General features: G+C 40.5%; 1 protein-coding gene across 3 annotated transcripts; it reads right to left on the bottom strand.

Annotated features, from left to right (window-relative positions):
* Positions 1-6,628: 6,628 nt before the first annotated feature.
* On the bottom strand, positions 6,629-25,222 carry LOC126371094 (mediator of RNA polymerase II transcription subunit 15-like). Of its 3 annotated transcripts, XR_007566955.1 has the most exons (4): positions 24,994-25,222; positions 23,761-23,927; positions 20,071-20,177; positions 6,629-6,703 (listed from the first exon to the last, which is right to left on the bottom strand). XR_007566955.1 is itself a non-coding variant. In XM_050016302.1 (3 exons), the coding sequence occupies exons 1-3, from the start codon at positions 25,095-25,097 to the stop codon at positions 19,573-19,575; spliced, it is 378 nt and encodes a 125-aa protein (XP_049872259.1). In that variant the 5' UTR covers positions 25,098-25,214; the 3' UTR covers positions 18,999-19,572. The 3 variants fall into 3 exon arrangements, 2 of the variants coding, with proteins under 2 accessions (XP_049872259.1, XP_049872267.1); XM_050016302.1 differs by lacking the exons at positions 6,629-6,703; positions 20,071-20,177 and adding an exon at positions 18,999-19,679 and having other exon boundaries at positions 24,994-25,214; XM_050016310.1 differs by lacking the exon at positions 6,629-6,703 and having other exon boundaries at positions 19,778-20,177.
* Between the last annotated feature and the right edge of the window lie 281 nt (positions 25,223-25,503).

Here is a 25,503-nt window from a genome sequence, read left to right as displayed (position 1 = left end):
ACAGCCGAGCCGTTACTCTTCCGATCGGATGTTCGACACAATCCTTCTGCCTTTGTAGCGAGAACACCTCGATTACTCGTATATTTTTTAAATACGTTTTTTTACTAATTTTGTCTACGATATAATAATTTATAGTGTTGTGTTATCCCCATTAATTGGGTAAGTGTAGCAATTACTATTTTTATTAGTTTAAATATCAACGTAGACTAGTACATGCTTTCTTTGTTCATTGCATGACTGTCATTTTTCATAATCATCGGGTAAATGTATTTTCACGCTTTAGTGCTTATTTTATATCATAATTAGCAATCTTTTATGTTCAAAACAACATTTAAATTGTCAATTTTTCTAAATTAATTCTACTTAACCAACGTAAAGTTATCTTTGTACCTAAGTACTTTCCTTGTTTAAATAATTCTTAAATGGAACAATAATAATGTACAAAATACGTTTAATATCGTTACTATTAAAATTATTCAGCTTAAAATATTCAATTTTACTATTTTGTTAGATAGTTTTTTAAAAAACAACTACCTACCATAAATTTATCTTGTTCTTTGTTCTTTTTCTAAATTTATTTTGCTAAATTCACTTTTATTGTGTGTAATTTGCTGACAGCCACATCTTAGATTGCTAAGCTTGCTTGCTATCCACTTCCCATCTTCAATCAAGCTAAGGAATCGGCATGTGGCAGTCAGACGGGGAATTCGGACAATTCTTGAAATGACTAATTCCGGGTTCCAGGGTTCACCCTTCGAGTTCTACAACCGCAGGACCCACTACCGGTCCTGTACTTACCTCTACCGCTTCACCTTTCGGGTTCTACAACCCGCTGGATCCACTTTCGGTCCTGTACTTACCCCACCGTTTCTGCTGCCCTGCTGCGCGCGCCGGTGTACCCCGTGTCGTCGTGGGAAGAGTTACAGGGAAGTGGTAGTTTTCCTACTGCACCAAGGGTGCTCAGCCAGTATCAAATTACCTGCGACCCAGAGATCCGATCTATGTACTTGCTAGGGATTTAATGTCAATAAACTTGGTTTTATTTCTATATACCGTTTTATTTACCCTAGTAAGTACAACCTATTTGATTCGCGTGATAAGAACGTGACACTTATTAGGTTTGAATTGGATTGTCCAAAAGTAAATGATCCGTGCTTCGAAGTACTCGACCGGACAAATAAAGAATGCTGAGGGCTCTTACCCGGTACATAAAATTAAGACAACAATCCTGAATGCTGAGCACGATCCTGGGCTCAGGGCGTCGTTTGGGTAGTTCACATTTGAATTTGAATGTTGTTCTATTTTGAATGTTGTCCAGCAATACCAAGCCCTGCAGCACAGTCACAAAGAGTTCATGTCGTATACGATACCGCCGCGGGCTGCCAACCGCGAGTGGTTTCCACTCCCGCGCAAGCACGAGCCCGACACTGACTTCTTGCAGCCCTTCAATCGGCTTGGATTCTTCTCTATTTTAAGGTGGGAATCATCATCATCAACATCATCTTCTTAACTCTATCCCGTTTTACACTTAACTTGAAGATTTAAAAGAATTGAAGAGATTCTCTTGTTTCTTTAATCATCAATCGTTTCATATACGTACGCCGGTTCAGAGTACTTAGATCGTACTAAACCTTTTCCAAGGAAGAGCATCTCCAATAGAGTATTTGATTAGGTCAAAGATAAATTATAAAATGCCAATCTAGAAAAAGAAGCCAGTTTAAGATGATCAAAAATCAATCTCATTTTTGGCGTTATTTTCGAATTTTATTAATGAATGAAGTAACAATGAGTACGACATATGACCGCTTTTATTGATGATGTCACAGGATAGTATTTCCATACAAAATCCAAAGAAAACTTTCGCTTTAAAGTTTCGTAAAAATTAGCTCATTCGACTAATATTTCAAGTAGCATATTTGGTCAAATGTACGTCATCATTATTTTGCCCAGTTAAGTATTTTGTATCAAAAGTGTGAAATATGTTTTTTTATGGTTACCTACAGATACGTGTTCCCTCGCTTCACCATCTGTCCGGACGGGAAATACTTGCAGCAGTACGAGTGGTTCCGCTGCTTCTGCGCACTTTTCTCCGCTATTTTGTTCCCTGTCTACCAAGTACTTGTGCTACAATGGACAAGTCTGTACCATGTACACTTGATTCTGGATTTAAGCGCGTGGTATGATATGTAAGTTGATTTTTTTATTTATTAAAGTAGATCTCCACTTGGTCTCCATTCTTTCTTTTTTCTTCTTTTCCCATTCCCTCTTCATCCCCATAAGGAATGATTTCTAGAATAAAACCTATCCTATGTTCTTCGTTGGAACTATCTTTATACCAAATTTCAGCGTGAATAAGTAACGGATAGACAGAGTTACTTTTCCCATTTTTTTTATTAGTCTTCGAATCATACCACAGATCATAATGTATAAATAAGGCATTCAGCATTATATTACACGAGTCCGCATGTCACCTGTTAACTCACGTCGGCGTGTGAAGCGGCCACACCAAGACATTTCTGGCTGGTCTGTTACATCGATTTACCCGCTGTTCAATGCGTAGTAACACGAGCACTAGTTATGGTTGAGCGATACCAAAGAAGCAATGAATGACGTGAAATTTAATAACAAGGTAATAAGAATTCTGTGCAGAAAATATTTTTCTTTGGTTGTCAGTTTACAACGTATGCTGGTGGGTTACTACAATGATGATGGTATCTTGGTATACCACCCGGCCAGCACCGCCGCTCACTATCTGAAGGGAGCCTTCCTTGTCGACCTGATCGGCTGCCTCCCACTCGAGGGGTTGGACAGCATGAGGCAGCGCTATGATCGTACGTGCAATGATTAAAATTCTTCTTTTGAAGAGGCACACCCTTGTCAAAGAATAATACTACGTATACATAGAACCGTAACTTCCGCCCCGCACCAATTCTTATTGGGCGCCGACCTCACCCCCTCTGGGTCTTACTTCAGTCTAAATGGAGTAAAGGAGCGCTCGTGGAGTATCTATTTCACTCGCAGCCTTGCAGTAAGGAGTTTTTTTTATAAACGTAGCTCAGCCGCTGAGCGTAATTCAACTCTCCGCTGGGGAGCGGAGTTGGCGTTCTACACTATTCCTTATCTTTTCTTCTTGACAGAGAGCAACGCTGATTTTCAACCCTCGCCTATAAGTTTTTACTTAATGTAGGTGTTAATTTAGATTATCAGTAATATGTATGCATTTTATTTGTAGCTATAAAAGGCATGCGGTTCACGGCGACGTCGCAGTTTCTGATGATGAACAGGCTCCTGCAGCTGTACAGGGTCCCGCCAGTATTAAGGATGAGATTAGAGAAATATATCGTACGACAAGACATTGTATTCATGTAAACTATCACTTTTGTATTGTCAGTTGCTATTCTTCACATAGGTACCCAAAATTCCGTTGACCGGAAATAAACATGGAAGCTATCTTGTGGCTCAAAAATGACGCAATGAAAATCGTACCACGGGCCTTCCAAAATCATACCATCAATATAGTAGGCCTTAATATGCTACCATGGCCTTTATTGCTGTGGTATAAACTAGGTATAAAGTTATAAATCGCCGTGCGCCTTTCACTTCCGGTCCTTTTCCGTTCCGGTCCTTATGTGTGGCTAAGCATAGACAAAATGCTACTTAAAACTACTAATATCAATGTGTTTTTTTTATTTTAATGTACGATTATTTTGCTGCTATGAGTGTGTTTTGGCGTTAATAATCAACTATATAGAGTATGAAGATGTATACCTATTTTTTTTTAACCATAGTTAATTTTACTCTTTTATCTTGGCAGCATACAAACTGTACCATTCTTCATGGCACTCATAATTACAATGACTTCAATGGTTATGGAATGGAGTGTAAACAAATATGAAAGAGATGATCACTGGTTTTTGGAAGTTAGACCAAAAGATATGAGCAAAAGTTGGATCTATACATACCAAGATATGGGTAAGAAATAATCAGATATCTATGTGAATTTATGCCACCGAAAGTACCTATACGTAAGTTTCGATGGATGTACCTCCGACTACCCTAATTCGGGTATATAGTCGTGATCTTATGTTATGAACAGTGGCGGCCCTAGATTTAGGTGGTGCGAGACCTCAGTGGCACCCTTCAGCCCCTTAAAGTACAATTTTTTTTCATTAGGTTTACGACCACCGAAGTTTACCTAATTATTTTTTTTTTCAAATGTTGTTTACGGCCACCCGGTATGAGTTTTATGTGGCCGCAATCTAACCCGATGAAGTTAGTTTGCGGCCAGGGTGGACTAGTCTTGGTTGATTTTGCCCCCCCCTTATTTTGACGCCCGGCAGTAGTGGCACTCCACTAGTTATGAAGTACAATATAGGAACATGATGAAGTACCCTACGGTTGATAGCATACTTTGCCCGGCAGTGGAATAATAAGCTGGTAATGTTTTATATCCACAGTGAAGTACAACATTACGGAGAGTCCAGTTCAACTGGTACTTACTACGTACCTTTGGGCGACCTTAGAAATGACGTGTATAGGATTCAGGTATTTTCTGGACAGCACTAAGCACTTAATGTTGATGAATATTGTGTGGAAAATAATCGGTACGTAAAGTAATTATTAATAGCTTATATTTTGCTGATTCTAGGGTGTAGAGTTTATTTGTACTAACGGATTATGTAGATGCATAAAAAGAGTTTTAGAAAACTTCTAGAGGAGATAAAATTTGTCGTGTAGGTAACGCCACCGAAATGATATTTTTTTATATCATTTCGGTGGCGTTACAAAGACGTTCCCAAAATACGTGTTTTTGTAAAGTATGGTCATTATAAATAAGGGCCTCAAGATTTGATGGACGAAAATGTATATTAACGCGCATTTACTATCGCTTTATCGATAAACTGGAAATTGTGCCACCAAAAACGCACACAGAGGCATTTTAAACATAACATTTTGAAATGTTTTACCTATTGTGGTCATTTCTTCACAGGAACAGTGTTCACTACGTACTGCGCAGTGCGCGTGATCAGCATCCGATGTAACGTAAACAAGGCGCTTGCGACCTTCCAAAATAACCTAAAGGACATCGTTTCATTCATGATAAGAGAAAAGGTTGACAAAAGTTTGAGCAAGTAAATATTGCGATTTAATACCCTAACACGTGCGATCCTCCTTACTGCTTAGCGGCCAAAGTAATACCCCGGGGATGAGGTCGGCACCCGTACCTATAGAACGGACACTAGTTTCCGCCCCGCACCACTTGGTACGGTGTCGAGCAAGATTTACCTCACCCCCGCTGGATCTCACTTTGGTTTAAATTGCTTAGAGTTGTATAGTTCTGCTGTAAACGCCAGATTTCTTTCTTTTTTAACGTAATCTCTTTCAGTGAGGTGTTCAGATACTACGAGTACATATGGTATAAAACCAGCGGTACCGACTACCGGACCGTTCTCAAACTGTGTGATCAGATTACACTACGGACTGATGCCATCCTCCACATTTACGGGCAGACCTTTGCCAAGGTCAGTGGGTTCGCCATCTCGTTAACACATACATACATTCATAGTGAAAATCCACAAGAAACGAGGATACGATTTGCAGCCAATTTCGAAACGAGTTCCAGGGAATCTTGGTAGCCCAATTGGAAGAACGCTTGACTCTCATTTTGAGGTCTCAGGTACGAATCCCAGCACAGCTCGACACCAATGATTATCGAACTCGTTTTCGAATTCATATTTGGATAATCAATACACCACACGTTATCACGTGCTCAGCGGTGAGGAAAAAGCATCGTGAGGAAACCCCGTGAAATGAGTTTCGGAAGTACGTCATGTGACCAAACCTGTATTGAGCAAGTTTTTCCCTTCAGGTTGGAAGGTTAGACAGACAGGCAGTCGCTTCTGTAAAAAACCGGACTTGTCAAACTTTCAAGCAAACCCTGTGAAAACGGAATAACGCTAGGGAAATGATTATTATTATTTCCAGTGCCCCATACTATACGAGTGTGACATATCGTTGTTACGAGTCTTGGGACGCGCAGTGTCCAGCATTTACTATCGCCAGGGTATGGTCGTCATTGAACGCGATGACGTCATCTCCGACTTATATTTCATAGACAAAGGCATTATGGATATGCGATACAAAGACGATGATCAACATGTCCTCACGAAGTTACCGCTTGGAAGGTAGGATTAAGTTTAATGCACTATTGAGTTAGGAAAACAGAACACACGAGCAGGTGAGAGCTTTCAGCATTTGTAGTTTTATCGCCAATTTTTATTTAATTGCCACCGAAATTAAGGTTTGTGAATTTGAGTTCATGTTTGGATTATGGATAAATGATATCACATAGTTTTCAGGATTTGTGGGCAATAGGCTCGCTCCCTATTACTTGGGACGAAGAGTGGGGTATATTTTATGCACTTCGGTCTACGCCTTCGGCGTGATGTAATTTTATGTTGATTTGTTTCAGTGTATTCGGTAACTTAGATGACGTCGAGTACCAGGTGTGCCCAAATAGGTTTGTAGCGTGCTCCAATATGCACTTGCTGAAGATCAACTCGAAGATATTACACGCCATCATCCAGGACTTTCCTGTCGTCAGGATCCTCTTGGCCAAGTTCCGTCCAAATAATCAGGTAATAATCTAACTTTGTAATGACTGTCCAAACGTATTCAGCTGCTTTATTTTCCCAGGTATTACCTAAAAACCAACAGAAAAGATTGGTAAGTCAAGTTGCAAGGCGCTTCGATTGCCATTCCTTGACGTCGTAACTCGCACTAATCGAGACGCCTCACAGGTACTCAACGGCATTGACGTGAGGTCATTTTTGGATGAGTCCAATTTAGTCCTGCGGTATCATTGCGCGATTGACACGCTTTTGCAACTTGGCTAACCCCTATGAGCTATTACATGGGCGATAGGTTGATAGTCTGTCAGTATTGCTACCAAAGTGTACATCGTATCCATGTTAAGAGTTATCAAAACTTGCCAATTGACTTCTGATTACTTATGCAGAACTACATAATTGGAAGCGTCAAATTCAAAGGAAAAGTGGCGACGGTTTGGAAGGAGCGCTCTGAAGATGCGGAAGCCGCGGTGACACAACGAGCAGAGGGATTCGTTAAGATTGTTCATCATCATGCCGAAAAGATACAAGTGTCCTTCTTGATAATATCCATGGCGTGTGTGTTCGGAGACATTTATAACGCAGGTAGGTTGGCCACCCTTTTAGAAATATTTATGACTCCATGCCTGACACTGGAGAAAGACAATCTTCTATCGTCTTGGTTGTGAGGTGGATTACTAATCTCAGCAACTCTGGTATCAGGGTTATTAATTAGCCACCAAAGACTATTAACTAGAAGCATTTATCGCCTACGATGGCTGTACCTCTTAACACAATTCGAAATATAACGTTAGGATACTATGATTAATTATTTTATGCAGGTTTCATGAACAATAACCTCATTCTCATCGGAATACTTTATTTTCTGGACTTGGCTTTCTTATTGAAAATAGCTGTGTGTTTGGCGGCGCCGTTTGAGACCGAAGAGGAGGCAATGGAAGCTAGTGACTATACGAAGGCAGAAAGAAAGAGGTGAGTGTGTTCCAAGATACTTTTTACAGCGTATTTAGTTTGTGATAAAACAGATAGTAAGTGTACATTCAGCTGCTTGTCTTCTGCGACTAATGTCGAAAAAAAAGTATCTTCAAACTATTGAAAGTGAAGATTCAATTATGGTGTTACCTACATTCTTATTACCTACCACTTCTTCGGAACGGTTATAGCTTGGGAGAAGATGGCGCGCAAGAGAAACCTTGACAAAAAAATTATGATCAGTATGTCTCAGAATTAACCAGTGAGAATCGTTTTCCTTGTCTCCTCTATTCGCAGACTTACCAGATAACCATTTTAGGAATTCATATTAAAATTCAACAAGCGGCTGCAAGTACATCTTCCGATTACTTGAGACTGTCTACTAAATTACTGATTATGGGTACAAGTTCATGTATGTTTATTTGCAGATATTATAGAGGTGAATTTAGATACGACGCAGTGTCTTGTGTGCCCATTGAAGTATTTTGTTTGGTTAGCCCTGAACCGTGGAGGACGTTTGCATATCTTCGCCTAAACCGAGTCTTCAGAGTGGTATGTATAATGTATATACAAAACAACTTAAATATATGACCCTCTAATAATGTATCGCCGCGTATGGTCTGACACATGTACGCGGGAAGTGTTGGTGAATGTTGTCTATACAAAAAAATCGTCTGTGTGCCGCCTAACGCGTAAGTACGCTTTAATGGCTTACGGCCATTTAGACTAAAGTGAAACCCAGTCAGGGGAGGTAGTTAGGTCCGTTACGAAGAATCCGTTCTATAAGAGCATTATTCTTTCGGTGGCACATTTATTTTTGAAAGGTAAGAAAATTCCTGTGGATGATGACGTCATTTGTAGCTAACACTTTAGAAAAAACAACAAATAATGCGCCACCGAAAGTACCTATTTTCGGTGGAGTAAATTCACCCAAGAAGCTACTAACCTAACTGTATGAGTGTTCACACTCAGGCAAGGTGTGAGAAATGCGTTATATGAAACAGTAGATACACTTAACCAATTTTCGTCTTTCAGGTGACTATAAACAGTGTTCTGAATCGGTACTATGAGAAGCTAAACAGCAATATGACAATGAGTGCTATTTGCCATATGCTGGTGTGGTTCTCTTTGTTTGTGCATGTTTGTTCCTGTATATGGGCACATATCAGCTTGCTAGAGGAGAGAAATAAGCCTGGTTCGTCGTGGCGTTGGCATGGTAACCGCAATAAATACCTTTTTATTTTCTATTTACCATGTGTTATGGCTAAGGAGCAAAAATGGCGCAAAAGTCCCTCAACCGATCTTACCTGCAGACTTAGCACGCTTACGGTGCGAGTAAGTACTTAGAGCGAGTAAATGTCAAAGCGCGAGTTGTCTTTGACAGACGAGTTAAGGTTCCTCGTTCACGAATCTACTTGCTCGCGACTTGAATATGAAAAGTGTGTCACACAAATTGATATTAAAAACTATCAATTTTCTCATTTCTTATGAAAATTGGCGTCTGCCTTTATCTTGGCTCTTCCATAAGTAATATACAATAATAAGACAATTTAGATTCCGACATCTTGAAAAAATCGCATGTCCCGGTAGTCGCGTGTACCAAGGACCTTATTTTATTTCGCATCGCGCTTATATAGCGTGCTAGACTTGCTACTCTCTTCTGTGAAACAAAATAAGATTTTATGAGGCTAAATTTGTAATAAGAAGTATCATCGATTAGTGTCCCTCAGCAGTGTCAGGGGCCCCTAGGGGCTCAATAATAACCATCTGCAATACTGTCGTTGGTGTGATCGTCAACGCTTTCACACACATCTCACGCGACAGAAGAAAATATTGAATTATTTTTCATAACTTTTTCAGCTGATGGTAAAGACTTAAGTCCAGGAACGCTGTATGTCACTTCAACGTACTTTGTAGTGGCAGTCATCACTCTAGTCGGTGTCGGAGATATCATACCCAGTTCGGTATACGAGGTAAGTAGGCTACGTCACAGTCACACATAAAATTCTTTAATATAAGAGAGAAATACAAGCATACGTTACCTATGTAATTTTATGATATTATAACGTTTAGGAATAATTAAAAGATGTTGCTGAACCCTGGCCTTTTTTCGGTGGACTGCGACACGTTACATAATGTTGCTGTGTATTATAATGTAACGTTTAGGAATAATAAAACATGTCGCTGAATTCTGGCCTTTTTTCGGTGGACTGCGGCACCCACGTACATTATCATTTTGTGTTATGCTAGGTTAAGTAATTATTGATGTTGTTTAATTGTGTAAGTAAAATTATAATTCTGTGTGTCGTTGTCTGTTTGAAATTAAAAAATATTATTAAGAATGGTCTGTGTCATGTGTCTAATAACATGTGTATGTGTATGTATGTGCTATGTGTTTCGTTGTGTGTAATAAAGAGTGTCTGTCAGTATAAGGTTTTTTAAGGTTAACGTTTCTTTCTTCTTCAATGAATCTTGGAACGAACGTCAGGAGTGGCTGCGGATTGTCTTATTAATTATTTTGGCTCTAGGTACCTACGCTCATAGGCATACGAGCGATCTATAGCTATGTAATAATACTTAATTATACATATGACAATTATGATGTATAATATACAGGGTGTTATAGTGACACCGTACCGAATACTGAGGGGGGCGTCGAATATTTTTTATTTTTTTGTGCTGTTTAAATTATTTTCTTTTGTGATGGAAAATTCCACTTGATATTAACTCAGAATAACAAAAGCTGAGTCATTCCCCTCGGTTTTCGTTACGGTGTCACTAATCACATCACATCATAGGCCCATTAACGTCCCCACTGCTGGGGCACGGGCCTTCCCTATGGATGGATAGGGAGATCAGGCCTTAAACAACCACGTGGGCCCAGTGCGGATTGGTGGTTATTAACGACTGCTAATGCAGCTGGGACCAACGCCTTAACATGCCTTCCGAAGCACGGAGGAGCTCGAGATGAAAACTTTTTTTTTGTGGTCACCCATCCTATGACCGGCCTTTGCGAAAGTTGCTTAACTTCAACAATCGCAGACCAAGCGCGTTAACCGCTGCGCCACCGAGCTCCTCTATCATCAGTACACCTATTTTCTTCTTTTGTCCGGCAGATAGTATTTGCGTCTATGCTAATGATTGTCGCTGTATATTTATACATGTTCACAATTGGAGACATAGCTCATATCATCCACAATCGCTCATTCCGCTGCTATTCTTACTACTACAAATACCTCGAATTGCTGGTGAGTTTTTTATCATTCCTCACCATAATCTCTAGCGTTCCCCTCCGTTCGCGGTCCCGTTCTCACAGGATCTAACCTAACCTGAAGCACACCCCTGACACTTCAAACAAAAAACCTCGTTTTACACAGACACTACATTGACGTTATCTTACTCGCGCATTGTGTGTATCACGTCTGACGCCCATACGATTGGAGACTAAAGTAAGATCGAGGAGTGGTGAGGTAAAACTAGCTCAGCCGCTGGTGGGGAGCGGAGAGTAGCCGTTCTATACGTAGTATTATTCCTTAGTCTATGCTGACTCATAACGCCACTTATGCCAACACACAGCGCTCTATGACATAATATTTAACTGTTGAGTCAAAAGATGTTTCATCTTTTCCTTCTTGTTGCACCGTCCCGCATCTAAACGTTCCATACTTTCTGGTTCAAATTGCTGTAGAGCAATGAAACCGCCGCCAATTGTGCTGTAATATGTATGTTCGTGTATGTGCAATAAAGATTTTTTTAATTTTCTTTAATATTTTTTTTTACTGGTTTCCAGGAATTTCTCGCCTGTAATCGTGTATCGGAAAACTTGGTGAAGTTATGCAAGGATTACAGTTTGTATCTGTGGCGTGAGGCGCGTGGGATGCAGACGCCGTATTTCTTGGTAGAAGCTCCGCAGGTCCTCAAGGAAAAAGTTATGTCTGCAGTTTACTTGGTTCACATTCGTAATGTAAGGATTTGACTGTATCTATTTCACTTTACTTTGGTCTTAGGTTCGCCAATATCTCACCTGATGCCAGTTACTGTACTATAGTCCGGCAATCTCGTGCGCGACCCTCCTGCGGGGCGACAGACGGTGGCGGGGACGGGGTAGCTAAGATGTCAGCGGGTAGCAGGTGGTATAACGGGGAAGGGAAACGCGTGCATCTGCGCGTCAAGTACGGCAGTCTCGGCCGCGCAGTCGAAGCGGCAACACGTGCTTGATAATCTGTTCTACTTTGAGGGCGACGCACACGAGATTACTATCTGAGGATGAGTAAGACTATCTCAAGACAACTGAAGGAGATTGTACATAAAGTGTACCAATTTTTTGAAAGGCGAAAAAATTACCGAACATCGGCCGAATACGTAAACGACATTGGAAATTGATTTATAATAAAACAATCTATTAATATTTAATTTTTAGTTTTCCTAATATTTGGTCCTCAAGCATAATAATAAAAATAAAATAAAATAGTTCTATCTTTTTATTCACTCCTACATATATTACAAGTAACACAAGTAAGTACAACTTATCGCAAGATTTATCCTGGCACACTTCTCTACGTGTGCAGCCGTGTTCTAGAATGTCAAGATGATGACGCGCTACCCCGTCCCCGCCACCGTCTGTCGCCCCGCAGGAGGGTCGCGCACGAGATTGCCGGACTATAGTTGCATAGTACTTTCGCACATTTTTACACTGAAGATACATTTCCTTGCGAAAAATCACATAACCGTATCTTATCTATTACGTTCATTTTCAACGTACACCCGCCATTCTGACCGTCAAAACCGCTGCTCACTTTATTACTATAATTTCTCCCGTTTCTTGGAGGTACATTGAATTACACTTGAGGTACAGTCATGTACGTTTCAGGTACGTTCCTTTCGTATATAACATATTCATAACTGCAACAGTACATCCGCCTTTCTGACCCACACAGAGTTTGTGTCTAGTTGTGTCAACGCAATGGACCGTTGTGACCATACATATTTGTGTCCCAGCACGTTGTCTTCTGGTGAGCTGTGGTTCTCTTCAATCTAACCTAACCTTGTAAAAGAGATTGGGTTGAACACATTGAAGCAATTCATTTAAAAAGCAATATTGCTATTTGACATTTGTTTGCATTGCGTACTTTTATATGTTCAAATGTCATATTGCAATATTGTTTTTTAATTGCTTCGATGTTGTCTTTTTAACCACCCTGATTGGATAGGTTCGACTTTTACAGAAGCGACTGCCAAAGGAGTTTGTGTCGTTCTTAAGTGAAAAATTTCGTTACAGCATCCTGTCTTCTCACTGTGTGATGCTGCTTTCCAACGACAATTGGTAGCCTGCTTGCAACCGTACTATTATACTGAAGGTACGACATTGATTTTGTTATTAACCTCGTGCATTATCCCGTTTTCCACAGGGTCCGCTTACCTAACCTGAAAATTTGACAGGTCCGGTTTTTCACAGAAGCGACTGCCTGTCTGACCTTTCTACCCGCGAAGGGAATACCAGCCCAATATAAGTTAGGTCACATACCTCCGAAAATGCACTTCTCAGGAATTTGTGTTTCCTCACGATGATTTCCTTCACCGTAGAGCACGTGATAATCATTTATGACGGGCCTAATGGCCTTGGATCACTTTTCATAGTAAAATGCCCACTCTCTCTGTCTATTTTGGAACGATTATTAAAAACGCACTTTGCTATTTGACATTTGCGCATATTAAAATAAGTGCGCATTGTCAATAAATGTCAAATAGCAATATTGCTATTTAAATGAGTTGATTAAATGTGGCCTTTTAAGTCCCCCAGCTCAGGACAGCTCGGCATTGGTCGAATTTGTACATTATTGCATACTTATTAACGCAGATATGTACGTGGTAAAAGAAGGCGACATGTCTGGTGCCATGTTTTTTATACACAAAGGACAAGTTCAAGAACTAGACGAGGATATGGAAGAATTACTCAAAGTATATGCGAAAGGCGAACACTTCGGCTCGGTAAATATAACATACATACTTACTTAAAAAATAATTTATTGCACACACAGGAATACTGAAAGATAGTGCACTTGAAAAAAAGTTTGGGTTCTTCTTTGCCCTATAGTGAAATATACGTAAGCGCCTTTTTAAAAATTCATGTTTTCTAGTTTCCTTCAATAACACGTGGATTTCTTAAAATTATTTTCAATTCTAGACTATAGTTTGCATCACAAAGTTTTGTTGACAAAAATCAAATTCGAATGTTATTTTTCAAAATGGCGCTTACGTGGTTGATGACTTCTTAACAGTTCTGCTTAGTTTCAGGGATTGCATCCTGATTCTTCGTACTCCCTCTCCTACAAGACATTGTGCAGGAGCCAAATACTAACGCTCTACTTTAAAGACTGGGCGTATTTGCTGGATCATTTTCCAACTAGCAGGAAAATCATCTTCCCTCCAAAGGCTGCTCCACCTCCAGCCTTCGTTGTTCGCAAAAGTTTGGAGGACGATAAGGGCGCTCTTGAAAAAAGAAAAGTCCAGATTACACAGGAAGCCGAAGTCCAAGAATTTGCTATTGAGTCAAAGGCAAAACTTCGCGATGAAGAAGGTGAAGAGGAGGCACCGTGGGCTGCCCTATCAAAATATATAGACAAAGTAAAATCTGAAAGAACTGCATCTACCCTTGCCTTCAATGCTAGTAAGAGTCAGCTCGCCGAAGAAACAGATGTCGATGAGACTGTTTCTCTTTCCGAAGAGACAACTGCATCTCCATCTACGGCTATTCAACCTCTAGAGGAGAAAGATGTTCAACCAACTGTTAAATCACCCGCAGAAGCAAGTCCACAGCCAACAGTTCAGAATCGACCAACAGAAGCTAGCCCACCTTCAATAGTTCGACCAGTAGAAAGTAGCCCACCCACTGGTCGGCCAACAGGTGCCACCCCACCTTCAATAGCTCGACCAGGAGAAGCTAGTCCACTTTTAGGTCGGCTACCAGAAGTTATCTCATCGACAACAGCTCGGCTAGCAGAATTTAGCCCACTTCCTTCAGGTTCCGATCGTTCAACAGCAGTTAGTCCATCTCCCGAGGGCCCGCTTCGAATACAAGAAACTAGCCCATCTCCAACAGCTCGACCAGCAGAAGTTAGCTCATATTCAGCTGTTCAACCTCTCACAGAAGCTAGCCTAAATGCTAAACCCCCCGAAGAAAGTAGCCCGTACTCAACTGTTCAGCCTCTAGAAGAGAAAACTCTATTTTCAGCTGTTCAACCTCTAGAAGAGAAAGCTCCATCTCCAGCTGTTCAACCTTTAGAAAAGAAAGCTCCATTTCCAACCGTTCAGTCTGTAGAAGAGAAAGATCTCTATCCAGCTACTCAACCTCCCACTGAAGCTCTCCCATATCCAACTGTTCAACCTATCCCTCCGGCAGAGGTTAGCCCGTATCCAGCAGCTCAATCTCTTGCACCAGTTAGCTCATATCCAGCTGTTCAACTTCTAGAGGATAAACCTTCAAATCTAACTGTTGAACCTCTCACAGAAGCTGGTCCATATGCAACTGTTCAGGGACTTCCGGGTCAACCAGCAGAAATTAGCCTAAGTCCAACAGTTCCAACTCAACCGGCAGAACCTAGCCCATATCTAGCAGTTCAATCCCCTGTAGAAGCTAGCTCATACGCAACTATTCAACCTCCCATGGAAGTTAGATCTCCAACAGCTGTTCCGAGTCAACCATTAGAAGCTACTCCATATTCAGCAGTTCAACCTCCCACAGAAGTTAACCCATATCCAGGAGTTCAACCTGCCGAAGAAACTACCCCAACAATTAAAATTAAATCGGATACAGAAATATCTATACCCGAAGACGCAAAACCGTATCCAGCAGTTCCACCTTTCGCAGAAACTAGACCAAACCAAAATGTTCCAATTCGACCAGATACAGAAATAACTATACCCGCTGAGGCAAAGCCCATAACAGAAACAGCCAAGCCTGCAGAAGAAGCTAGACCATCGGAGACAATTGCTCAATCGATATTACACATGCTACCTCAATCGTTATTATTATTCGGATCAAGGATGCTAGCCGACACAACACCAGTAACGCCAGAACAACCCTCAGCCCCAGTGTCACAAGAACCGCCAGTGTCTCAAGAACCTCTTGTATCGCAAAAACTGCCCGAGTCACAAGAACCGCCAGTGTCGCAAGAACCGCCTGTATCGCAAAAGCTGCCCGAGCCACAAGGACCGCCCGTGACATACCAACCACCCCTGTCACAGGAACCACCCGTGTCACAGGAACCACCCGTATCACAGGAACCGCATGTGTCACAAGAGCCACCTGTATCATACCAACCGGTCATATCACAAGAATCACCCGTGTCACAAGAACCGCCCGTGTCACAAGAACCGCCCGTGTCACAAGAACCGCCCGTGTCACAAGAACCGCCCGTGTCACAAGAACCGCCCGTGTCACAAGAACCGCCCGTGTCACAAGAACCGCCCGTGTCACAAACACCGCCCGTGTCAGAAACACCGCTTATGTTACAAGAACCGCCCAAGTCACAAGAACCGCTCTTGCCACAAAAACTGCTCATGGAACAAGAACCACTCGTGTCACAAGAACCACCTCAGTCACTAGTACCGCCCCTGTCACAAGAACCACCCGTGTCACTACCAGCGCCTGTGTCATACCAACCGTTCATGTCACAAGAACCATCTGGGTCATACCACCCACTCGTTTCACAAGAACCGCCCCTGTTGGATGAACCACCCGTGTCACAAGTACCACCTCTGTCACAAGAGCAGCCCTTGTCACAAGAACTACCCCTGTTACAAGATCAACCCATGCCACAAGCACCGTACGAGTCGCAAGAACCGCCTTTATTATTTCAACAACCCGTGTCAGAACCACCACCCCTGTTACAAGAACCGCCACCACAACCACCTGTGGATTTCAGCCAATGGCCCATGAACAGTAGACGTAGATCTACTGTTACACAATCTCAAATACCGACTACAGATCCACATGCTGCTTCTGACCCCAAAAACGCAAAGGAACCACAGAAAGATAAGCCTGAATCGAATATTCATGTTGTTCTAGAAAGCAAACGACAATCTTCAGATGATGAGTATACTCCACCCCCTGCTTATGGTAGGCGTAAATCTATGATGACCGGTGTTGATAGAACGGCTGTTGATAAAGAGCTAGCCAGTATAAAATTATCAGAAGATATTCGACCTGAACCCTTAGTCGATGCTGTACAGTCTCCTGACACTAATAAATTGCCTTTTAATGTACCTCGGTATATTTCTGACACAAAAGATGCTGCATCTAAACCTGATAAGGGACACCTATACATGTCTCCTCCTGATGAAAGGCATGATGCAGACAACTTATTTTTTGCTAGAAGTGAAATGATTGCACCAGATTTAGATAAAAAATCGTTCTTAAATGATGAAGAGAAAAAAGAAAGCATACAGAATGTAATCGATTTACAAGACCACAAGACTTTCTCCAGCAGAGCATCAGAAAAATCATCAATATCAAAAGTTGACGATGAAGAGAAAAAAGAAACCTTACAGAATTTAATTGAATTACAAAATAGACCGCCTTCCGTAAGTAAGGGTCAAGAAGAACCATCAATATTAAAAATGTTAAACGAGAGTACTCACTCAGTTCCTTCAAATGTATCTCTTTCAGATGAAGAGTCGCTTCCCGTATTGGCTAATAGGCAAGATCGTAAGTCATTTGCGCAAAAAGTAAGAAGTTATATTAGCAGAGCATCTCAAATAGAGCACCCACCAGGAGTTGATGAGTTATTACTACAACAAGACAAAGAAGCAATAGCATCACTCCTTAAGGAATATCACAGTGATGATCACACCTACGAGGAACCGATTACAGATGTAGAGCGAAACGCAATACAGCCGAAATTAATTGCAGACATGCCTCCACGCTCGGGCTTAACTTTTGAAGAACCACAGAAGCCTGATATAAACGACGATCCAAAAGAACTGAAGCACCGACAGTCGACGCTTACATTTAAGAAAGAAATAACAACATTTAAAGTGCCTAAGGATACACGGGATCCACAGGATATCTCGCCTAAGTCGGTAGACCCCAATCAGTCAATGAAGTCATTTTTGAGTGATATTGCATTGCAGAAAAAAGCACAAACCTCTGGTACAAAGCATGAGCTGCGTATTGATGACTCTGAGCATCCTGATTTAAATGTAGGTGACAAGGAAAGCGCTTTAAGTGTAAAATCAAAAGCCAGTACACCCCAGTCTATGGTTGGTGTGGAAGACTTTATGATGGGAAAAGTAAAGAAAGATGACAAGAGCGGGAAAGGGAAAGTCAAAATACCAGAACCGAGTGAGGACGAGAAGAGTAGTAGAGTGCGGGTAATGGCTGACTCACACTCATCGGAAGATGAATCGGACGAGGAACCGTCTAGTACAAAGGCAAGAGCTGCTAGAGCCCAATCTATATGGGGTGTCGAAGACTTTATGGTTAAGGAAGAAGAGGAAAAAGACAAGAAACAGGACAAGAACAAAGATAAAAAGAAACCTCATAAAAGTCCTATTTTAGGGAAATTGCGTTTAAAAATTGACAGTCCAACACACTCGTCAGACGAAGAAAGAAATAAAAAGAAATAGCGTCATGGAGATACAACAGACACATAACAAGCGAACATCACCTAACAGATTTTAACATAACATCACGCCTGTATCTCCGAAGGGGTAGGCAGAGGAGTCACCCACTTTTCGTCAGCCAGCTATGTTATGTATGTATGTGTTAGAGATTGTTGAGTGTGTATGCCTAACAGATTTTATTATAATTTATATTTCCTGAATTCAAATATTATTATAAACACAATTTACTTGTATTTTTCTTGTTATCATGAGATCCTTATACATAAAATTGTGACCATCTTGTAACAACCATGTATCCAAGCAAATAAAATTATTCTATTCTATTCTATTCTATCTGCCCACTTACCCAGCCTTCAGCACGCCCCGTTTGTCCGGCCAAGTTAATGCCATCTGCGGCAAATCTACAATAAGTCACGTAAAAAAAACCCACTTATCTTAGTTGAGTACTCAGATAAATTATAATGAGAGTTGTCAAGCGCACGCGTCGACATGGCGGCTCTCTGCCGAAGTTACATAACGATCGGTTCATGTATTGTTATTTTGTATGTCGGTTTTATTTTGGTAAGTACATGCGTTTATAGAGACGTTGATTTTCCTTATATACTGTACCTCCACCAAAAAGTAATAGAAAAAAAAATGTAGTGGAAAATTAATCCAGAAGCAACTCTGAGCTTGAGTACTTAATAAGGGTAATAATAATTATAATACATAAAAAATATTTATTTATTTATTTATTTTTATACATATAATAAGACATAAGTACATACTTATATAAACATTTCTAGTCTAAAAAGTACAAGGTATAAGATATCTACTAAAATTATTTATTTATTTTTGGCTTGAGAAGACGTGTAGGTAAGGTTATACTGAAGGACTTTCCAGGCTACGTTCACCAAAATCAATATAGATGGCGTTGTACAGCTTTAATGTAATAATTACCTTAGTGACTTACTGAGTGAGCCGTATATGGGTCACGGACGTATGGAGCTAGTGCGTCATGACCCGTATATGGGTCACGGACGTATGGAGCTAGTGCGTCATGACCCGTATATGGGTCACGGACGTATGGAGCTAGTGCGTCATGACCCGTATATGGGTCACGGACGTATGGAGCTAGTGCGTCATGACCCGTATATGGGTCACGGACGTATGGAGCTAGTGCGTCATGACTCGTATATGGGTCACTGAACTGTCAACGTGTTAAATAATCCATCTTGCTTTCATGTAGTAATTACTTTTTATTAATTTCCTTTTAAAATCTCGTGAATAATAAGGAAAAAAGTGCTCCAAACTGGATTGACAGCAAAGAGATGCATTTTGAGTCGTTTTTCTGCTAAAAACATGAGTTTTACAAACGGTTCAGGTAACGATTGAGTTGTTCGTCGTAAATCTCTTGTCTTCCGTCAGCATGTATTGTCATGACTAGAAATACCTCCAGATCACTGTCTACATCGTCTGAAACAGACCATATAGATAGATAGGTTTAATTATCCATACATAGCGACGACAGATCCTCTAGGTTAGTGATGTAACGAATACTTATTGATTTATTGACATTCGCGAATATCTACCGCCGATATACCTACGCGAATGCGAATATGCAGTTTTTAACACGTTGACAGTCCAGTGATCCATATATGGGTCATGACGGCCTAGCTCCATACGTCCGTGACCCATACTTGTTCAGTGCCCTGAGTGCGGCCTTTGAAAGTTCTAATTTTTCATGATAGTAAGAGATATGGTTCCTATTGCACTCAATAGGTATTGTGAAGTGTTTATAATACATTTATTATTATTTCCGTTTTTAACAGGACTAATAAAAATTAAGGTAATATGCGGGACTTACATGGAAGTCAAAACATTTTGTATGAGGACTGTCAACGTATTAAATCTAGCGTCATATACCGATGGCTCCATTTTGACACCAAATACACACAATACAGGTGTCGGGACCTGAAATTAAGAAATGAGCTAAATAATAATACGCTAGCCACCGTAGACATAAAAATCGTCTTAATTCCCAAAAAACGCGCAGTAGCCGCAGATTATTGTTTTTTTTTTTAATTTATAAAAAAATACCAATCGCGCAAAACCATTCAGCTTCGAAAGACATGCCAACTACGCTACGTGGTGTTTCGTTTGACGTCTATCTACGTAGATAGCATTCGTATCGTTTATTGGTCCAAACGGTCGATATAATTCGCGCCGCGCGCAGCGTGGTTGTCATGCAGACCCGGCAGCTAGAGGCACACCGGACACTTCATACAAAAGCCTCGTTTTACATAGACACTACACATTGACGTTATCGTACACGCGCATCTGTGTATGTGACGTCTGACGCCCATACGATTGAAGACTAAAGGGTAAGGTAAACCTAGCTCAGCCGCTGGTGGGGAGCGGGGAGTTGCCGTTCTATGCTTAGTATTATTCCTTATTCTATGCTAGAGTGTTAAACCTAAATTTATTTCCAATGGCACGCGTATTTTTTTCTGAAAGTTCTTCGCTCGAAATTAGCAGGGTTTTTGAGAATGCGAATGTGAAGAAATATGCGAATGCGAATTCGTTACATCACTACACTAGACTCCTAATAGGTCAGATGGGTGAGTTTCAGAGTACGGGAAGACAATATCAGTAGTGTCACCGCAAAATTATCATAGAACCATGTATTTTTGAAAATACCATTAAATATATCCCTTTTCCAACAGCCTCCGTGGTCTAGTGGTTAGAGCGTTAGGCTCACGATTCCAAGATGTTCACTCAACTGATTTAGCACCCCTATCTGCCTAAGGGCTAGAAAATAAAGCTCTTTTAACCCTTTCACGGGCAGAGACCATGGGTCATTGATGGTTCATACATAAAAGATAGTATGACACCTTGGAATCGGAACGTCATTACTGACCATTTTAAGTTGAGTAGGGTCAGTTTAACACCCGTCAGGTCCGGGTTCGATTCCCGATGGGGATATTGTCGAAATCACTTTGTGAGACTGTCTTTTGTTTGGTAAGGAATTTTCAGGCTTGATTGTCCGAAAAAGTAAGATGATTCCGTGCTTCGGAGGGCACGTTAAGCCGTTGGTCCCGGCTATTAGCCGTAAAAACACCTCCACCAACCCGCATTGGAGCAGCGTGGTGGAGTATGCTCCATACCCCCTCCGGTTGATTGAGGGGAGGCCTGTGCCCAGCAGTGGGACGTATATACTTTTAACGTAGTATTAGAATGAGAGCAGGATACATATATATGTACGTATATGTAGTATATCGCCAAGTGCGAAAGAGATGAGAAATGTGTGTCTTTCGCAGTATACAGTACGGAAGAGATGATAGACATTATTCACATTTATCATACTCAGCGATGTGCAGTTCCCAAGAGTGTTCCTCTGGTAATAAGGACACTGACTTCTTATTTTTCAAATTGCTTATTGCGTATTTTACTTTGATCCTGGCCCCGATTCCTGCAGACACCGCCTAATTTTATTTTAAGTTATATCCGTCATTTTCTTATCCGTCGAAAAGGAAAGGGACGGATGATTGTCAACAAGTTAATTTTAAAACGAATGAATAACCCGGGCGAATAAAATAGGCATCTCGCTGGTATGTAATCCGTTTGACGCGCTGTCTACTTAATTCTGTGGGGTTATTGGCCAATGTAACAGCCTCCGTGGTCTAGTAACAGCGTCCGTGGTCTAGTGGTTAGAGCGTTAGGCTCACGATCTGGAGGTCCGGGTTCGATTCCCGATGGGGACATTGTCGAAATCACTTTGTGAGACTGTCCTTTGTTTGGTAAGGACTTTTCAGGCTTGAATCACCTGATTGTCCGAAAAAGTAAGATGATTCCGTGCTTCGGAGGGCACGTTAAGCCGTTGGTCCCGGCTATTAGCCGTAAAAACACCTCCACCAACCCGCAGTGGAGCAGCGTGGTGGAGTATGCTCCATACCCCCTCCGGTTGATTGAGGGGAGGCCTGTGCCCAGCAGTGGGACGTATATAGGCTGTTTATGTATTGTCCAATGTAAAATTTTTAGACGGTTGTTTTAGATTTCTGCTTAAAATTGACGTGTATTCCAAAAATTTGACGATTGCTCCGCTGAACACCCAAAGTGTGCTCCTGGTGGTAGAACGGGTAAATTCTAATGCTCTGTTGTGCCCCTTTAGTGGTACAGAAGGGAAACTTTTGAGTTACCTGTCGTGCTCCTTTTAAGTTATGAACACATTGGAGGGACTACTAAAATGAAATAAGTACTTGAAATATTTGAAGTACTCTTCAGAGTCAAGTGCAAATAAAATAGTCATCATGTGTTCCATCCTTTGTAGGGGTAAAGTGGAACCATAACTATAACGACATAAGATGTGCTCCACCAAACCACCAAAGGAGCACTACGGATCATACAAAATTTACTCGTTCTACCACCAGGAGCACACTTTGGGTGTTCAGCGAAGCAGTCGTCAAAAATTTTATGCCTGTCGATTACCCGTCCCTTTCCTTTTCGTGCGGATAAGAAAATGACAGGTATAACTTAAAATAAAATTAGATGGCGTCTGCAGGAATTAGCACCCCTATCTGCCTACGGGCTAGAAAATAAAGATCTTTTAACATAAATTTTGCCTTTTTACTGCCGAGAATGTTCCCTTCGCATTTTGGTATTTTAAGTTGACATTTACGTCCTCGATTTGAGGACTTTACTCACTGGAGGATAACATAGAGCATATTACAGAGCCAACATAATAAAATAAAAATAATGACTGCATGCCATACTAGAGAAAACTCGAGTTAAGGTTGAGGCGCCGTTACGAGTACCGATTTTGAGTTGAGTTCGAGGTCGACTCAACTGAGGGCAGATTTGAGCAAGAGTTGAGTGAACATCTTAGAATACGGGTAAAAGCCTCAATGAGGGACTTTCCAATCGGCGTTCCCCTAAAACACGATAGATGGCGTTGTTAAGTTTTTCTTTGTTTAAACTTCTAATTTCACGGAGTACCGACCGACATAATATGCATCTTTTATCTTTGTTTTTGCGTATAAATGATGACCATTTTTATTACACCAAGGTACAATTACAAGTTCCACCCATTATTATTCTGATCAAAATAAAGAGAAGCAACATAGGTAGCAACATCGTTCTATACATAATGTGATCCAAATATCAAGCAACAATTAGTTTTATATATGTGCTTCTGCCATACATTACATTTTTGAATAATTATGTACCTGCCCCAGCAATAAGGAAATAGGTAATTATCACGTTAAAAGTGAAGAACGCTATCTAACGTGTGTTTGGGGAACGTCGATTGGAAAGTCCCTCATTTGGTAAAAGGTTTAGTTGGGTATTCGATGATCGATCGAATGAGAAGCATACCTTTCAAGCAATTAATCTAAGAAAGCAATACCTATTGCTGTTTGACATTTCTTTGCATTGCGCACTTACCTACTTTTATATGCGCAAATGTCAAATTGCAATATTGCTTTCTTAGATTAATTGCTTCGATGTGGCCATTTTAATCCCCCAGAGCATAGAATAATGTCAAACATATCTATCATACCTGTTGCACGGCGATTGCCAGTTCTGTCACTGTCTTTCTTGATGAAACGACTCTCCAGATTATAGACGAGCCGAAGATATTCGTCGCGTGTTGATGTTATCTTGTAGATGTGGTCTTCTAAAGCGGAGCCGTCTAATTGTTTGTTTGATGCTTTAATGGCTTCTTCACTGTGAAAACAACGAAAGTGTTAAAACAAGTTTCAAAATCAAAAAAATATTCCCACAAAAACATCACTGTTAACATAATGGGTGTGGTTCTTTGCCTCTCACTTGGACTTGTCTGATTTTTTGACAGATAAATAAGTACCTACCTACTTATTATGTATCTACCCCAGCAATAAGGACTCAAATTCAAATTCAAAAATATCTTTATTCAGTAGGTAACATAGTTACACTTTGAATCGTCAATTTTTACACAACGAACGTCTCATCCGCCTAAAACTACTGCAGCTTCTCACAACCTGTATAGCCGGGGAAAAGAAGCTGCAAGAAAAACCTCGGCACAGGGCCCTAGACGTTCTTTAAAAAAATAAAAATAAACATAAAATATTGGTAGTACACAATTGAGTAATTTAGCTGCCTAATATCAGTTCTCAGACAGTTAATCCCATGCATTCATATAGGTAATTATCACGTTAAAAGTGAAGAACGCTATCTATCGTGTGTTTGGGGAACGTCTATTGGAAAGTCCCTCATTTGGTAGAAGGTTTAGTTGGTTATTCGATGACCGATCGAATGAGAAGCATACCTTTCAGGGGGGTTAAAATGGCCACATCGAAGCAAAGCAAATATACAAAGATCGATAACATTTTCCTCATTATTAGATATGGGGTACGTATATCGCATGCTCGCACCGCCCTAGAGCCGCCACTGCTACCTACATCAATCAATAATGGACACGCACATAAAGCAATAGCATTTGTAACAAAACTGTTAATTGCTATTATGTTACTACCAGGCGTAGTGAAGTCATATAAGAAAAGTTAGGGCCAAATGTGTACATTCATTATAAATTACTAAAGAGATAATTAAGTTTTAAGGATACAAACTTAAACTTACAAAACAAAGTCTTCGTTAAAGCAACAGGTAGGTAGATACATACCGTTCGCGGTCTTGCTTTCTTTCTTTAGTTTAAGTAACTACGCACTTTTTATACAGAAGAAATACAGTAACAAAGTAAGTGATTTTTATGAAATAATATAGAACTTTTTTTAGTAAGCATCCATAAACTTACAGTTTACGAATGATGTCCTGCCGAAATAGCGGCGACCTCCAAGAATCTCCCCAAGCTCCAAGCGTCTGATTAAGGAACCTTCCCGCCTCTATCTCTGCATCCATTTTATTATGAAATTGAATATTTTTAAGATTCTTTCGCTTTTTCGTTTGGTTATCCTGAAAAGAGAAAATACGTAGTAGATTCCCTCCTGAATACTTGGTTTAAAAAAATATAATCAATAAATTACATGAAAAATTAATTAATGTAGCAACACTGATTTGAATGAGTGAACCTTTTGTTTTATCATAGACAATGTGGCGCGAAATTCGACATCATTGCCTTTCGATTTGTTCTAATATTTTATTTGCAAATATGCTTAGATCATTTTAATGATTACAACATATATAACCAATGTTTAACTAGCAAAATAAATTGTATTTTTATACTCAAAAACGACATTGTTTTGTACCAATTTATTTAAACTTACGTTAAAAAAAAAAAAACATTTTGTGCCCTTCCTTTGCCAGT

This window comes from Pectinophora gossypiella, chromosome 1 (genome assembly GCF_024362695.1).
Source record: "Pectinophora gossypiella chromosome 1, ilPecGoss1.1, whole genome shotgun sequence".
Taxonomy (NCBI): Eukaryota; Metazoa; Arthropoda; class Insecta; order Lepidoptera; family Gelechiidae; genus Pectinophora; species Pectinophora gossypiella.
This window is presented reverse-complemented; position numbering and strand designations above follow the sequence as displayed.

Bases quoted from the DNA above. Each gene is read 5' to 3' on its own strand.
- LOC126371094 (XM_050016302.1), bottom strand. From the start codon at position 25,097: ATGGATGCAGAGATAGAGGCGGGAAGGTTCCTTAATCAGACGCTTGGA. The intron at 23,928-24,993 runs GTAAGTTTATGG...TTGTTTTCACAG, and splicing joins CAGGACATCATTCGTAAACT to TGAAGAAGCCATTAAAGCAT. The intron at 19,680-23,760 runs GTATGATAGATA...GGTCTGTTTCAG, and splicing joins TGGCAATCGCCGTGCAACAG to ACGATGTAGACAGTGATCTG.